The 14,706-nt window shown below is 33.4% G+C and overlaps 4 protein-coding genes and 1 long non-coding RNA gene across 14 annotated transcripts; 4 read left to right on the forward strand and 1 right to left on the reverse strand.

Moving 5' to 3' along the window:
- Positions 1-395: 395 nt before the first annotated feature.
- On the forward strand, positions 396-2,352 carry LOC103494113 (uncharacterized). 2 transcript variants are annotated; one of them, XM_008455154.3, is made up of 3 exons: positions 396-606; positions 749-833; positions 1,976-2,352. In XM_008455154.3, exons 1-2 carry the CDS (start codon positions 409-411, stop codon positions 830-832), a joined length of 282 nt encoding a protein of 93 aa, XP_008453376.1. In that variant the 5' UTR covers positions 396-408; the 3' UTR covers position 833; positions 1,976-2,352. The 2 variants fall into 2 exon arrangements, with proteins under 2 accessions (XP_008453376.1, XP_008453375.1); XM_008455153.3 differs by having other exon boundaries at positions 398-606; positions 1,904-2,352.
- Positions 2,353-3,288: 936 nt separating this feature from the next.
- LOC107991235 (uncharacterized) lies at positions 3,289-7,303 on the forward strand. Of its 6 annotated transcripts, none has more exons than XR_007818791.1 (6): positions 3,289-3,573; positions 3,973-4,071; positions 4,152-4,300; positions 4,516-4,577; positions 4,669-5,537; positions 5,635-6,096. It is a non-coding gene; the product is annotated as an uncharacterized LOC107991235 (long non-coding RNA). The 6 variants fall into 6 exon arrangements; XR_007818794.1 differs by lacking the exon at positions 3,289-3,573 and adding an exon at positions 7,173-7,303 and having other exon boundaries at positions 3,664-4,071; positions 5,635-5,975; XR_001763194.2 differs by lacking the exon at positions 3,289-3,573 and having other exon boundaries at positions 3,664-4,071; positions 4,669-4,744; positions 5,080-5,537.
- LOC103494109 (transcription factor MYBS1) lies at positions 5,551-7,209 on the reverse strand. The gene is made up of 2 exons (XM_008455150.3): positions 6,324-7,209; positions 5,551-6,146 (listed from the first exon to the last, which is right to left on the reverse strand). The coding sequence occupies exons 1-2, from the start codon at positions 6,767-6,769 to the stop codon at positions 5,669-5,671; spliced, it is 924 nt and encodes a 307-aa protein (XP_008453372.1). The 5' UTR covers positions 6,770-7,209; the 3' UTR covers positions 5,551-5,668.
- Positions 7,304-9,600: 2,297 nt separating the features above from the next.
- On the forward strand, positions 9,601-10,714 carry LOC103494110 (40S ribosomal protein S28-1). Of its 2 annotated transcripts, none has more exons than XM_017045946.2 (2): positions 9,601-9,750; positions 10,320-10,714. In XM_017045946.2, exon 2 carries the CDS (start codon positions 10,322-10,324, stop codon positions 10,517-10,519), a length of 198 nt encoding a protein of 65 aa, XP_016901435.1. In that variant the 5' UTR covers positions 9,601-9,750; positions 10,320-10,321; the 3' UTR covers positions 10,520-10,714. The 2 variants fall into 2 exon arrangements, with proteins under 2 accessions (XP_016901435.1, XP_050936989.1); XM_051081032.1 differs by having other exon boundaries at positions 9,685-9,754.
- LOC103494112 (40S ribosomal protein S28-1) lies at positions 9,696-14,542 on the forward strand. 3 transcript variants are annotated; one of them, XM_051081030.1, is made up of 2 exons: positions 9,696-9,750; positions 14,129-14,542. In XM_051081030.1, exon 2 carries the CDS (start codon positions 14,131-14,133, stop codon positions 14,326-14,328), a length of 198 nt encoding a protein of 65 aa, XP_050936987.1. In that variant the 5' UTR covers positions 9,696-9,750; positions 14,129-14,130; the 3' UTR covers positions 14,329-14,542. The 3 variants fall into 3 exon arrangements, with proteins under 3 accessions (XP_050936987.1, XP_008453374.1, XP_050936988.1); XM_008455152.3 differs by lacking the exon at positions 9,696-9,750 and adding an exon at positions 13,336-13,498; XM_051081031.1 differs by lacking the exon at positions 9,696-9,750 and adding an exon at positions 13,412-13,502.
- The last annotated feature ends 164 nt before the right edge of the window (positions 14,543-14,706 follow it).

The raw sequence follows: 14,706 nt of genomic DNA on the forward strand, positions 1-14,706 counted from the left end.
AAAGAATCATAATTTTAAATTAGATTTATATTCTGAAAATAGGTTAGGATTTATCACTATCATGATATAGATCGATACAAATGGGATAATATTTTGGTTCGTTATAAATGGGATAATATTTTGGTTCGTCACAGAGAATTTGAAAATAGCCCTTTGTTTCCTTCCAATTTCTTGATAATTTTATTTTTCTTTTTGTTTTCAATTTAGCTAATTAAATAATATATTTCTTAGAGAAAGTTGTAATTGAATAAAACATATGAAATTGAAAATATATAAATAAAGTTGTTTTGTTGCTATTCACTATTCAGCATTCATTCAGAAGGTGAGAAGTTGGATTTCCTCACACGTAGAAAACAAAATAAACAAATAAACAAACCATTTAACGAGGCGGAGTCGGGTTGGCGGACCATGCCCATTACCCATATCCATACCCATCCCCAGGTTTCTTCAGCGAAGCAATTCCATTTCAAAAGGAATTGGAGCTGTGAATTTGGGAAAATGGTCGGCAGTTCTCGTAAATGGGCTTATACGCGGATCATCGCCGGCACCATTGTCGGCGGCGTTCTTGGCTTCTATGTAATGCACCGCGTTGAAGTTGGCTATAAGGTAACCCCACTTCTCTTCAATTTCAGCTTTCTAATCATCTCTACGCGAATCAATTTTGTAGGTTATGTATGGTATGATTGTGGGTTCTTTTTTTTATTCTTTTTTTTCTTTTCTTCTATTTGCTTTTTTGGGGCTGATGCAGGAGAAGATGAAAGAGAGGTTAAAACAATACGAGAACGAACTGAAGAAGAAAGAGAAAATGAAAGAACTTGAAGACTCGCTATAGTGTGAGTGTCGTACACTTTTCCTATTTGGGTGTTCTGATTATACAGAGCCGAAGTTGAAGTTCGAGAGTTTTTTGCATTGGCTTTAGAAATTGAGCTCATAAGAACACTCCAATCATTCCATATCAATTAGGGCGCTGGAGTATAGAACTGGATTTGGGAATAAAGTAATGTGGGCTGAAAAGAAAAGAACTGGGTTGCAATTTTGTTTCTCTTTTCTACAATTTATCACTGATTAACAGCATGTGTGTTTTGTTGTGTGATTGGTTTATGATTTATTCCTTTGATTAATGGCAAGCCCTTTAAGTTAACTGTCTTTGTGCTTATGTGATTTTCGATTTTGTACATTGATGTGAACTCCGATTCTTGAATGAGCACTATGATTAGGATGATTTATTCGGTGGGAGATTCAACACAATATGGCTAACAAATTTTCACCGTTGAATGTGGAGAGGAAGAATTGAGAAGTGCTTTATATTTATATTTGGTGGTTATTCGATAGCATGCGTATTATTGGATAATTTCTCTTTGACTGGCACTAGTATGGTTAGATTTCATCACAGGTTTTGGCTTATAGAACCTAAGGATAGGCTTTTGAGAAAGAAGTCTATGCTAGCTAACTGGGCCTTTTTGTGTATGCTTTGTCGAAAGGTCGAAGACCTGAATCACCTTTTCTAGTGTTAGTTTGTGAAACCCGTGTGGAAATATTTATTTCCAGAGTCCAATCTCGAGTTAGCTCACTGAGGAATGTTTCCAAGACAATCGAAGAGTTTCTTTTTCGTCCACCTTTCAAAGAGAGACTGCTTTTTATGGTTTGTTGTGGTGTGTACTTTATTGTGGGATACGTATGAGAAGAGGAACAACCAAGTGTTTAGAGGTTGGAGAGGGACTCAGGTTGGTCCTTGGTGAGGTTCCATGTTTCTTTTTGGGTTTCAGTTTTGAAGATGTTTTGTAATTCTTCTATAGTTAGCATCTTACTTAGCTGGAAACCATTTCTTTAAATGAGTTTTTGTAGGCTTGGTTTTTTTCTTTTGGTATGCCTTTGAATTCTTTCATTTTTTTCTCTATGAAAGCTGGAAGGAGAAAACGAGGTAGATGACCCAACAAGCCATGGTCATGAATGTGATGGCTTTATCTCCTTTCAGGAAAGGATTATCTATGTATAAAGGAACAGATTTGGCCGTTGATAGTTCATGAAATTCTTCAGTTCTTCTCAAGGAAAAGATGGTGTTCCTATGGTTCTGATTTGTTCCTCATCATCTTAATCAATGATTAAGATTGTTCTTCTACTTATTATTTAATTTTTGTGTGAGAAGCAGAGATCTATACACTTCAACAGATCCACCTTCATCTCCTATGTTCAAGTGGGTTTGGTGCGCCAGTGTGGAGTTTCAAACTTCACAGTTATGTTGCAATTTCTTTAAACGTGGTTGGCCAAAAGTTTGGATTTGTAAAGGCATTTAAATTTTGTAAAAGAATAGAGTAAATGACTCCTAGATTAATGTAGTGTATGTTTGTATGATGAGTAGTTCTTGCAGACAAGTGTTTGAAATTTCACCTTTTTTTGGTTTAGTAATCAAAAACAAGATTTAAGTGTTCTAAACAAAGTCAAGGCAGGAAAATTGTGTTAAATTATTCGAAATACTATCAAATATGAATTTAAAATTATTTCATTATATCCCTTGAACTTTGATATTGTTTTCAAAATTACTCTCAGTAGTAAGAATTAATAAACATAAACGTTGTTTACAACTCAATTTCAACTATAATTGTTATTATTTATACTCTTTTTCCTAATTTAAAAGACGAGAGGAGATGAATCTGAATTTTCGTTTAAAATAGGGAAATTATATTAGATGACAAAAAAAACAGTCTATAGCACCTTTTTTTTTTCATATTACGAATATAATAAGTAGTTAATGAATATTAGACGGTTATCAGAAGATTTTCAATTTTAAATGTGTTGCTACTTTTGCAATTTATAGAATGTAGTTATATGGATTCTATTATTATAATTTTTCTTTTTTTTCCTAATTTTTGTAATTTATAAAATGCAGTGATATGAATTCTATTATCATAATATTTCTTTTGCTATTTTTGCAAGTGCTCCTTTAAAATAAATTTGATCTAAAATAATTATCTTAAGAGGAGAATGATTAATACGAAATTTAAAGAGACGTCTTCAAAAGTAGTAAAATATTGAAACTATTTACAAAATGTTATATTTTATATTTTTTTTCTGTCCATAACAATTCTCTAAATTTGAAATTAATATGTGCTAATTTAAGTAAAAAAAATATATACATAGGATTAAAGAGCATAAATATCAGTCACTTCAATGAAAAATATTTTAGATTCTTTCTATAAGATATTTTTATTCAAAATGGACAGTTGTTCAATAACAATTGATTTAAAATTTATTCTTAAAACTTTGGGTTTAGAGGGGCTGAAAACTAATTTATCAATCGGTCAACTAATAGAATTGATAAAAATATTGGTTTTATATATTAAACAACGCAGTAGAATCATTACTGACAGTTTTTGCCGTTGGCACCGGCCGCCACCGGCACTCTCCTGTTCCCTCATTCAGCTGCCACTGTTGTGAACTGTGTCATTCAACCTCACGTTTAAGGGAAAACGATATCAGCGGTTTAGTGGGTTCCTAAAGGGGTTTGTAAGCCTCCCACCAAGGACTCTATTGATGAATTCCTCAAAAGAGTAAAAATGCCTTGAAGGATTGCAGGTACCCTTAAATTTTGATTCCTTCTTCTACCTTTTCCTCTATATTCTCTTCACTGATCACTGACCTTTAACCTCTCTTGGGTCAAATTTAATTTTGTTTTTGGAGCAAAAAAGTTCTATCCTTTTCTCTTGTCTTATATTCTTTCGTTATATCAATGTTAACTTGGAAGAGATTCATCAAAAGTATTTAAGCACATAAAGGGACTCCAAGCAATATATGTGTATACTAATATAGACTAACATCTGCTACTTTTCAAGCTGTAGCCAAATATGATGTTTTGTTTACTATATTTACTTACCAGGTTCAAGCTGTAGCGTGTACCGTTTAACCCCACTTATTAGTTTTATAATTTCTCATCACAGCTCGAATTTTTTGGTTTTATGTTTTTATGTAATTCAGATAGATGCAAGAAACCCTTCCCGTTCAGGTTACAAGTGGCTAGTTAAAGCAGATGTGGAGAGATTGATATGAGATCCACAAAGAGAGCACATGTTTGTGGTGTGTGTTCCTGCTTCTTGCACAGATCTGATTTTGAAGATTCTTTGTCCCGACTTCACAATTCACTTAATATTGTTCAGGTGAGCCTAGAGGATGGTACAGTGAAAGGTTTTCACATCCGGAATCCCACCACAGAGACTAGTTCTGAATCAAAAGCAAGTTCTACTCTCCATGCCATGCGCATCAGAAAGCTGTGTGCTTCATCTCTTACAATCCCTTGGCACCAAGCGTACATGCTTTTCTTTTCTTCTGTTTCCTCTCCTCCTCCTTATATGTTGCCAACTTATTCTGATTTCTAATTTCTGTTTGTCTGTACTCTTCTCCAGCTACTTGCAACTGGATCTACTGACATAATCCTTTCATATTGCTTATAAATGCTTTTAATATTTAAAGAAATGTATTTGTTTTTTTTTTTTTATTATCGACTCAAAGTGTATTGTGCAGGTTAAATTGTGGGACTTGTCCAATAATGAACCTTCGATGTGGCATCCACCAATCTTAAAGTAGTAAGTATACGATTTCTGTGGTTAAAGTTATGCACATAGCATGTTGGAAACGTCTTAACAATCCTTTTGTTATATGTCTAATTGTTTCAAGTAGCTATGCTTTTGGTTTCCTTCTCCGAAGATTGTCCCCTTTTGCTGGCTATTGGAGCTCAAAAGGAAAACGGAAGGTGGGTGTATAATGTTGGACCCATATTTATTTTCATTGAAGTAGTTTCTAAATAACTTTTTTATTCATGTAAATTATACTTGTTTGTCCCAAGTTTTTTTAGGTAAGTTTCTCCCTCCTTTAAGTCAACTTTAAAAGAAAATTGATGTTCTTAAAAAATACTCTTTTCTTTCTCGTTTTCAAAAATTGCCTTAAAAATTGGTAATAAAGCAAGAAAGTAGAAGTAGAATTGGACACTATAAGCTTGGTTTTGAGAAAGAGAACACAAGATCATGGTTATGGAACAGGAGTGTTGGTAACTTGTAAATGGCTATTGATAAATAAGTGTTTTTGCAGGTGTGGGATACATTATCTGATGCTGCATCTCTCGAAAGTCGCGAAGCTGCAGGAAGTTGATATCTTAAATAGTGAATTGACTGAGTTATATCAAATATATTTGGGAAACATTTGGTTATGTTTGTGTACTTAGTTTTGGGATCTTTTCTTTGACAATTGGGCTATGTCCTTACAATTTTGAAGCTTGAGTTTGTCAATATTCAATTCCCCTGTATTTTCTTGTGGCAAGCCATTTGAAAATTTACTGAGTACAACCCCCCTCCAAATTAATGGATCCTTGGCACTCTCGACTGATGCTCGTATCTTATTGCAGGTAGTTATACTATCAAAAAAACATTGGTGAAAATGAAAATTGGATTCCATGTTCATAAGTCATCCTTAGAAGGCTGAAAAAGGGTGACTTATAGGATCTCTCTATATTGGTATATTCTCGTCATAACATGATTGGAGAATCACAGGTGAATGGAAAAGTTGAAAAGTGAACTTTACCCTTTGCTCTTCTTTGTTATGCCTCAAACTTCTTATTATGATTCACGAATCCAAAAATCTGTCTAGGAAGGGGAGAAGAAAGAAGAAGAAAAAATAATTGTCATTGGTGCATTGGTGGAGGTGCCATTGGATAAGCAACTGGCATAACATATGGAGGATGGGGATGGATTCCTTGAGGAAGCATCACTGGAGTGCCAACCGCTGATGCTATGTGCCCTGGAGGAGCTGCCACTGGTTGCCCAACAGGTGCTCCGTACATGCCTATTCCGGGCAGATGCTGTTGAGGCCGGTGCTTCCCTGGCGGTCCCAAAGCCGGCGGATTACTCTGGTTCGTGCCGTTTGTCTGGTGGCCAGTGATCGGAGCTTGATGGGACATGACATCGCCACCACCGCCATTATTAACTGAGGTTATGTCATGAATACTTGATCGTCTTCTATCTCTGTTCATTGAGTTCAATCGTATGAAGTACTTCTGTGCATGACTGGCCACTTGAGTCGGTGTTCGGGATATAACGAAGTTTCTTGAAATGCTTCTCCAATCCCCTTTCCCAAACTTATCTAGACCCAGTAGAAATAACCTGAAAATAGCAATACTTAAGAATCTCTCTCATTCTACACTGCATAATGAATCTATGTCCATATCACATAGAAAACAAAAACAAGTCTTTTCTTTTCTTAATATCTAAATTGATTGATAAATTATATAGCTTTCTATGAAATGACCCAGTATTTGAAGTTGTTGAAAATACACGAACCTGTGTTCTTCCTCTGTCCATGGGATTCCTTTCCTTCTTTCTTGCTCAGACCTGGATCCACCCTTTGTGGCGTGGGCAGACGAGTCGTGGGAGAGCCCAGAAAACCCACTTCCAAAACCAGAATTTGGTCTTTTATTACTATCAGAAGCTCCGTGAGGATGAAGATGATGATCCTTCTCCTTAGTGGAAGCAGTTTCTTCTCCAACAGAAGAAGCATAGTTAGGAATAGGAATTTGGCCTGCCTCAATAGCACCAACATCGTCCACCAGCATTTGATAGTGCTGCTTCAAGTCTTCCATGTTCTTACTTGGAACCATGGAAGCAATCTTTTCCCACATCTCTTCTGACCCCTTACTCCCTTCCAATTCTTCACCCCAATGCGTGGCTATAGCATTTTCAAATGCTTTATCTTCTTCTTTGGTCCAAACAGCTGATCCCGTCGACATAGTTGCCCAATGATGTTATTCAAAACCAGAGTGGAAATGTTTGGGGAATAATGAATTAAATCATTACTGAATTGTTCTAATTTTCTGGGGGGCAAGAGACTGGTTTGGAGCAAAAGATAAAAAGGAGAGAGAAGAGCAGAATGTGGTGTAGGGCAAGGGAAAGAGGTGAGTGGTGAAACTATCAATTAAGAGAGGACCACTTTTTGGGAGTTGAAGTGACATGTTCTTTGTCATCTTCATACCCCCATCAACAATCATACTAGCAGAAACTTTAGAGAGAGAGAAAAAGAGAGACTTTTTGGCCAGACATCACCAATCATAGAGTAGGTAGTGAGAATCTTAAAAGAAAAACACATATTGAACAGTAAAACTTTTGTAACTCAAGAAGCTCTCTCTTGATCAGGAACACCCATGTAGTAACTAAAGCACTGATGTCCTAATCAATGAAGGAGGCCTGGGGAAAGGGGTGAAGGTTAAGGTTTTAATTGCCTCATCATAATATACATGATGAACAAGCAATTGCTAATGAGAAAGGGATGAAACTGAAAGTCAATCTCTTGGGAAGTGGATTTTTTGTTATTCCAATTTCTTTGTAGACATATGTGTTTCTGATTAACATGAATAATGCTGATGAATAAGGTTTTTTCTGTTTTCTGTCTCTAATCAGATGGTTTTGTCAGCCACCGTTTTGTAAATTAAGAGGTCAGTCAGGAGGAAGGTTGAAGTTGAAATGTTTTGTCTATGCCATACGTGGTCTATTCTCCACTTCAAGTTTTTGACCCCAAACTTTACCACACAAAATATTCAAGGATCACGTCCACCTCTTTGATATTGACAGAAAGAGAGAGGAGTAATAGGCCTACTTCTTCTTCTTCCTTTTTTTCTAATTTATATTTAACTTTTGGAATCTTACCCAATGAGATTTGTATTCTCTTACCTCAATTTTAACAATCGTGTAAGTTTGAGAGTTTAACTTTTACCGTTAAAAGTTCAGGGTGTAGCCAAAACGAGCTTAGTTCAGCTATAATTGGCATGGTCTTTCATCCCTCAACCTTCAATTGTTGATACTAGGAAAAAAAAAGTTAATTACAACAAACACCTGCATATTTAATTTTGACCAAATTGTCAAAATTACCATTGAAGTACAGTAAAAGTTTCGATGATGATGATTGAACTCTCAAACTTATATATATCATTGTTAAAATTAGAGTCTGAAACTTAAAATAGTTGTAGAAATTGGACTTCCAAATGATAAAAATTGAACCTAAAACTTATTTAAATGTTACCATTTCTACAATAATATAAGTTCGAGATACAAATTTTAACACTTCTTTAAGTTTGAGGATTCAATTTCTGCCATTTAAAATTTGAGAAAGAAATGTTTTAAAGAATCCTCTCCAATCTAGATTATGTATGTCGTTTTTCTCTTCAAATCGAAATATTCTATAGGCGATAGTAGCAATGAAACAAGCATATTACTCTTCGTATCACAAATTTTGATTCTTACCAAAGAAGGTCGCATAAGGTAAAATTTTCATAATGAGTAGGTCCTCTATTTTGTTAATAAATTTGAAAGTGGGTAGTACTTTCGAAAGAATAATGATCTAAATGTAATAATTGATTTACAATTTGGTTATATGTTTCAAAAAGAGGCTTCATAATTACTATAAAACTTATTGGTTGCAACTTTTAAAATACATGTGAATAAAAATGTAGATTTACTAAGAATGTGAGAATACATTATACTTCTCATTAATTAGTTCATCAAATGTGGACAAGATTTACTCCTATTGCCATTCATAAGAGGTTACTGTTATTTTACGTAAAAATAAATAAATAAATAAACAAACAAACAAACAACTATTCCTCCGATTCTCATTTTATTAGGAATTCAACTGTCTCATCTTTTCCAATTAAAGAATGTCTATGAGCGAATACTAAAGTTGCAAAATTGTGAGTAGTTATATCTTTTCTTGGAAGGTGAGTAACAATGTTAATATAGCCTTTTACAAAAAGAATGTCCTCAATAAGTATCTCAAATTCAACAACAAAAAAATTCTCCTTGTTGAAGAGCTTAACAACCTTCAAAACGTCTAGTCAAGAGCTCCTTTTGGCCATGGAAAATCCTCTTCTAAAGAAGCCATAACTGTATTTGAAGACGAAAGAATCCTCACATTCCTCAAATTAGCCTCAAGCTTAGTATTTCCTTCTTATGTTAAAGTTCCAAAACACATCATTTTGAATTTTTTTCTCGTTTTTAAGGATCTTAAGAATATCATTTGCACTTTGGGAGAGAAAAAAACTCTATGATAAAGGAATTATTCCACAATCTTTCTCACTAAGTAAAAAATGTCACTCTTTTATCCATACAATTTTGAGATGGAAACTAAAATAAAAGACTAAACGATATTAAATTACAAGTTTTATAGTTATGCCTAGTAGATCTACAGGATTCCAAATGAGTATATAATAGAAAAATTATTTTAATTGTCAAAACTACTAAAAATATTTACAAATATAACAAAAATATTATCGCGTATATGTGATAAATTTACTATCTAACTATAATAAATTGTTAACTTTCCTAGATAGACCGTAATATTTTTCTATATCTGTAAATATTCTTGTTCATTTTACTATTTACAAAAATACATTAGTATAATACTCTAATAATTTATGTTTGTATCACATTTTTTAAACCTAAAACTCAATAGAAATTAAACAAAATTAAAATAAGTTTATAAAAATAGGAGAATTTTTTTATATATAATAATTTTAATGTAATTTAGAGATTGATTGATTTTTTTCTTTCAAATTTCAAACGTGTGAGACTTAGGGGTATATTCGTCTTCTTCACACACAATCAGAAACCCTAGGTTTTAAGTATTTAGTCCTCTCCATTTGCATTTATCAAATTATCGGGCGCCGTCTCTACAAATTCCACTGATCGATTTCTCTCCGGCCTTTCTCTCGCGTTTGAGGTCAGTATTCACTCTCTTCTTCTATACTTGTTCATCTCTTTTCGCTCATCCTTCTGTTTCGAATCCATATCATTGGCAGCAGCTGGTGTCTCCGAGATAGTTAGTGAACAAGCATTTATTTTTCGATTTTGTGTTTGTTTTCCTCTAGCGATTAGTGTGTTCGTTTGCTGGAGTGAATCTTTGGGTCTGTTGGTTGTGTGATTTTGTTACCACGATTGAGTTCCTGCTCTGAGGAAAAATTTCGAGTGATTGATTAAATGGAGAACCATAGTAATGTTTGCTTAATGTTTCATGATACACAATTCATTGAAGTGATTAGAATTGGAACTCGCATATGTTTTCTGAAAGTTGATTTCTTTTACACATATCCTGCACCGATATCCATTAGTTTTTCTTGTTCCTAAAACTTAAAATTAGGCTGTTCGAATTAAGAAAGGTAACTATGTAACTAATTGTTGTCCGGTGGTAGATTGTTTAGCAAATATCTACTTAGAACTTAGAAGGGGTAATTATAAATGAAAAAGATTCTTGGATTGTGTAAGATTTAAGTTATTGGTGGGTTTGTGCAGGAATGGAATCCCAAATCAAGCATGCTGTTGTGGTCAAAGTAATGGGTAGAACTGGATCTAGAGGGCAAGTGACTCAAGTGAGAGTTAAGTTTCTTGATGATCAAAATCGTTACATTATGAGGAATGTCAAGGGACCAGTGAGGGAAGGTGACATTCTTACCCTGTTGGAGTCTGAGAGGGAAGCTAGAAGATTGCGTTAGATCAAACCCACACTTCACCAATTTGCAGTTGCTGAATTTTATGTTTTAACTTCAAAATAGAATGGCTCTTATCATTTTTTCCTCTTTTATGTGTGGTTTTAGTGACATTTTGGTTCTAAGCCAGAATACGAGTACTTTAATTGAGTTTTGAAACCATTTATTTCAAAATTTAGTGGCTATTTGCCAACTGCTCAATATTGTTGGTGTTTTTTTGGAATTCTTGTGCTTATTTGTATGCTAACTTTCTTGGGGGTAGCAGATTCTTGAGACCAGTGGTTTTGAGGTGGTTAAAATAACTTTTGTTAGGTTTAGAAATCACTTCAAATTATTTCTACTCATTTGAAGGCAGATGGTATGATTTTGAATTGTACCTACATTAGAATGATTTTGAATGATGGAAATATGTTTTGCAGAGATTTTAAATACAACAAAATTAGACCCTAATGAAGTAATGAAGATTATGGTTTCAGGAATTTACAAGTTAAGGATATAGGATTTATGTATTTCAGTTTTTGTACTGTTATGTTCTGCTGGATTGAAATGGATTTCTTTATATATATAAATAATTCTCTTAAGATGGTAATGGTTGTTCAATTGTGGAGCGACTAATCATGATAATATCTATTATCTTCCCATTAGGATCAAGGAAGAGAATCCAAGGGGAATCTTCTAAAGCCAGTACCTAGAAAACTCATTATCCACAATCCAATGTCTCCATTTTCTAAGCCAACCATGATTCAATTACCGTATGTAGAAAGTCTCAACTTCTGTAAATAAGCTTACATAGAACAACCAACAGTCCAACACAGTCATTCAAACATGTAGTTCTCTAGAGCTCCCAATAATTCGACAGGGGATCATCAACCTTTGCTTGAGCCGAACAAAGCAACATAAGAAGGTAGAAAAACTTATCATGCTTCCCTTGAAATTTTGCGTTGATTTGTAGTCTCTTTGACAAGGGACTCATTTCAATAACCTTACTCAAAAAACCACTTGAAATCTTTAGCCTAATCTTGAGCCCAACTCGGTTTGAAGCCGTCTTCTTTCGGAATCCACGGTTTCTTTTTCAATTGAAATGCTTCTACCATTTCCTACTCTTCACCAAAAGCCATGAGCAAACATAATCTACCCACATGATACTCTTTTTGGTATATGGAGGACTATAGCTAAGCTTTGCCTTCAAGAATACTTCGTTTGGAAATTATCTTTTCCTTCAAAATTCTTGTAAGAAAGACTCCTTGTTTGTACTCATTTTTCACTTCCTCTCCTCAAAAGAACCCCACTAAAGTCGAATATGCATTCTTTTCAAATTTTTCCTAAAGCTATTAGGAAGCTCTTGAAACAACTTATAGTATAATTTAGATCATTAGGACATTGCTTTGATCAAAACTTTCCACCCGTAAATAGCAGATTCCTTTTCGATTCTTTAACTTTTTGCTTCACCTTATTGTAAAGTTGACTTTTATCCCTTGTAACTTTACGAACACCAACTACTTCTAATCACATTGACCAAAAATATATTTTGTTGATATTAAATTGTACTTCCTACAATTTTATATTTATATTTAATAGATTCGCAAACTTTCAAATGTAGGTAATAAATACAATGATTATTAAAGTTTTAATAAACTCGTAAATTTGCATTTTGTGTTTAATAAAATCTTTTGCTTCTATGGTTTTTAAAACAAATGAAAATATAGAATTGATTCTGTCTAAAAAAAATCATTAAACATACAACATTAAAATTATAAATACATATTTAGGAACTTTCTAAAATTTTTCTCCGTAAGATTACATTTTCTTTCTTTCTAACATTTTTGGACTGAGGTATTCAAATTTTCTATATATTCATAATACTTAACAATTTATCTTTATTTAACATTTTAAAACCTAAGAACTAAATTGAAACCAAATTCATAACTTAGACCATGTTTATACAGAAAATGAAGAACGGTTTAATTTAAGTTGATTTCAGCTGAACAAATAAGCATCAATTATAATAGTAATTAAATTGCTTGATTTAATTACCATTGTTCGTGTTTACCTACGGCGTAAACTTAATAATTTTTTATTATTTTTCATCAATGCCTTTATTTATCGGTATCGTAGTCCAACAAACAACCTTCTAAACATTGAATTTCTTTTATGAAATTTTTGATTTTTTTATCTTTTATTGATACAGATAAATAATATACATTTCACAATTTGGATTTTTTATAATTTTTTTTACCAATGAACATATAACATTCCAAATTTTTAGACTTTTTTATATTGACGGCCACATAGCATTTTCAAATTTGGATTCTTTTTTATTTATGGGATAAATTTCAAAATTTGTTGGTTAAAGGCCATTTTTTATTATTTCGAGATCAAATAACATCTAGTAACAATATATTGGTAAGTTATAATCTCAATATCTAGCTAAGAGGGTCATGAGTTCAATTCATGGATTTCACTTACTTAAGAATTAAGGTAGGTCGTTCTGTGAGATTAGTCGATATGTACGTTAAAAAAAAAAAAGGTAATTGATTCTATCATTTTATTTTTGGGTTGAAGTTACCCTAACAAATAAAATCTCAAAATTTTAAGAATCAAGACATCTCCTAGATTTCTTACTAAGTAGGGTTATAGATAAATCATGTTAGCATTACAACATTAAACATAATCAAATGAGATGCATTTTTCTTTGTATTATGAGGAATTAGGTGACATAAAATGTAAAATTTTAGTTGTTTAAATATAATAATAATAATAATTTGCCTTCAGGGGTTTCAAAAAATTAATAATATTAAATTACCAAGACACCCTTGCAACTGAGTCATCTATAGAGGGGTATATTCGTCTTCATCCACAATCAGAAACCCTAGTTATTGTGCCAAAGTATTTTCTTTCCTTCCCTTCTTCCATTTGTGTGGCCGGCGCCGTGTCTACAAATTCTACAGAGTTCTCCCCGGGCTCATTTTCTCTCCCCCGTTTAAGGTTAGTATCGACGTGCTTCTTCGATCCATGGATTCATGGTGATTTCCTTTGTTCCTTGTTCTGTTCCTTATCCATAGCATTGGCAGCACTTCCTTTTTGCATTCTCTGCGACAAAGCTGACAGATGATTGCATTTATTTTTCAGTTTTGTTTTTTGTTTGCCTTCGGTGGTTAGTGTTCTTGTATTTAGATTTTGTTTTCACGATTGAACTCTTACGGAAGAAAATTTTCTGAGTGATTATTACATGGAGAACTCTTGTTTCATGATAGACAGATGATTATTGAGATTGAGATTCTAGATTCGAGATATTTTTTTATTTTGCAGTTTTTTGTATTGTTTATTAGTTGGAAACCTTGAGATGTTATGCAGACATTGTCGTTCTCCCTCTCTCACTTGGTTCAAAATATTGAAGTAATTAGAATTGTAACTCGTATATGCTTTCTGAAAGTTGGTTTCTTTAACACATCTATAGTTTCATAGAATATTCTGCTCTGATATACATAAGGTCTTCTGTTTCCCACTAGTTGTCCTTGAACTTAATATTATGTTGTTCGAACTATGTTGTTCGAATTATGTTGTTCAAAGATTCTTGGATTGTATAAGGTTTAAGTTATTGGTGGGTTTGTGCAGGAATGGAATCCCAAATCAAGCATGCTGTTGTGGTCAAAGTAATGGGTAGAACTGGATCAAGAGGGCAAGTGACTCAAGTGAGAGTTAAGTTTCTTGATGATCAAAATCGTTACATTATGAGGAATGTCAAGGGACCAGTGAGGGAAGGTGACATTCTTACCCTGTTGGAGTCTGAGAGGGAAGCTAGAAGATTGCGTTAGATCAAACCCCCACTTCACCAATTTGCAGTTGCTGAATGTTATGTTTATCCCCGTTTTGGTTTTATCTTCAAAATAGAATGGCTCTTATCATTTTTTCCTCTTTTATGTGTGGTTTCAGTGGCATTTTGGTTCTAAGCCAGAATACCTTAACTGGACGAGTACTTTAATTGAGTTTTGAAACCATCTATTTCAAAGTTTTGTGGCTGTTTGCTAACTCTCAATATTTCTTTTGGAATTCTTAGCATTTAGTGTATGCTTGCTTTCTTGTTTCGTAGTGGTTAGAATTGTTGTTTGTCATGTTTTAATTTGAAAACAATTAGATGTGTAAAACCAGACATTAACAAGATTTTGAATGACGGTGTGTTTTGAAGTGATTTT

Source organism: Cucumis melo, chromosome 2 (genome assembly GCF_025177605.1).
Source record: "Cucumis melo cultivar AY chromosome 2, USDA_Cmelo_AY_1.0, whole genome shotgun sequence".
In the NCBI taxonomy this organism is placed as follows: domain Eukaryota; kingdom Viridiplantae; phylum Streptophyta; class Magnoliopsida; order Cucurbitales; family Cucurbitaceae; genus Cucumis; species Cucumis melo.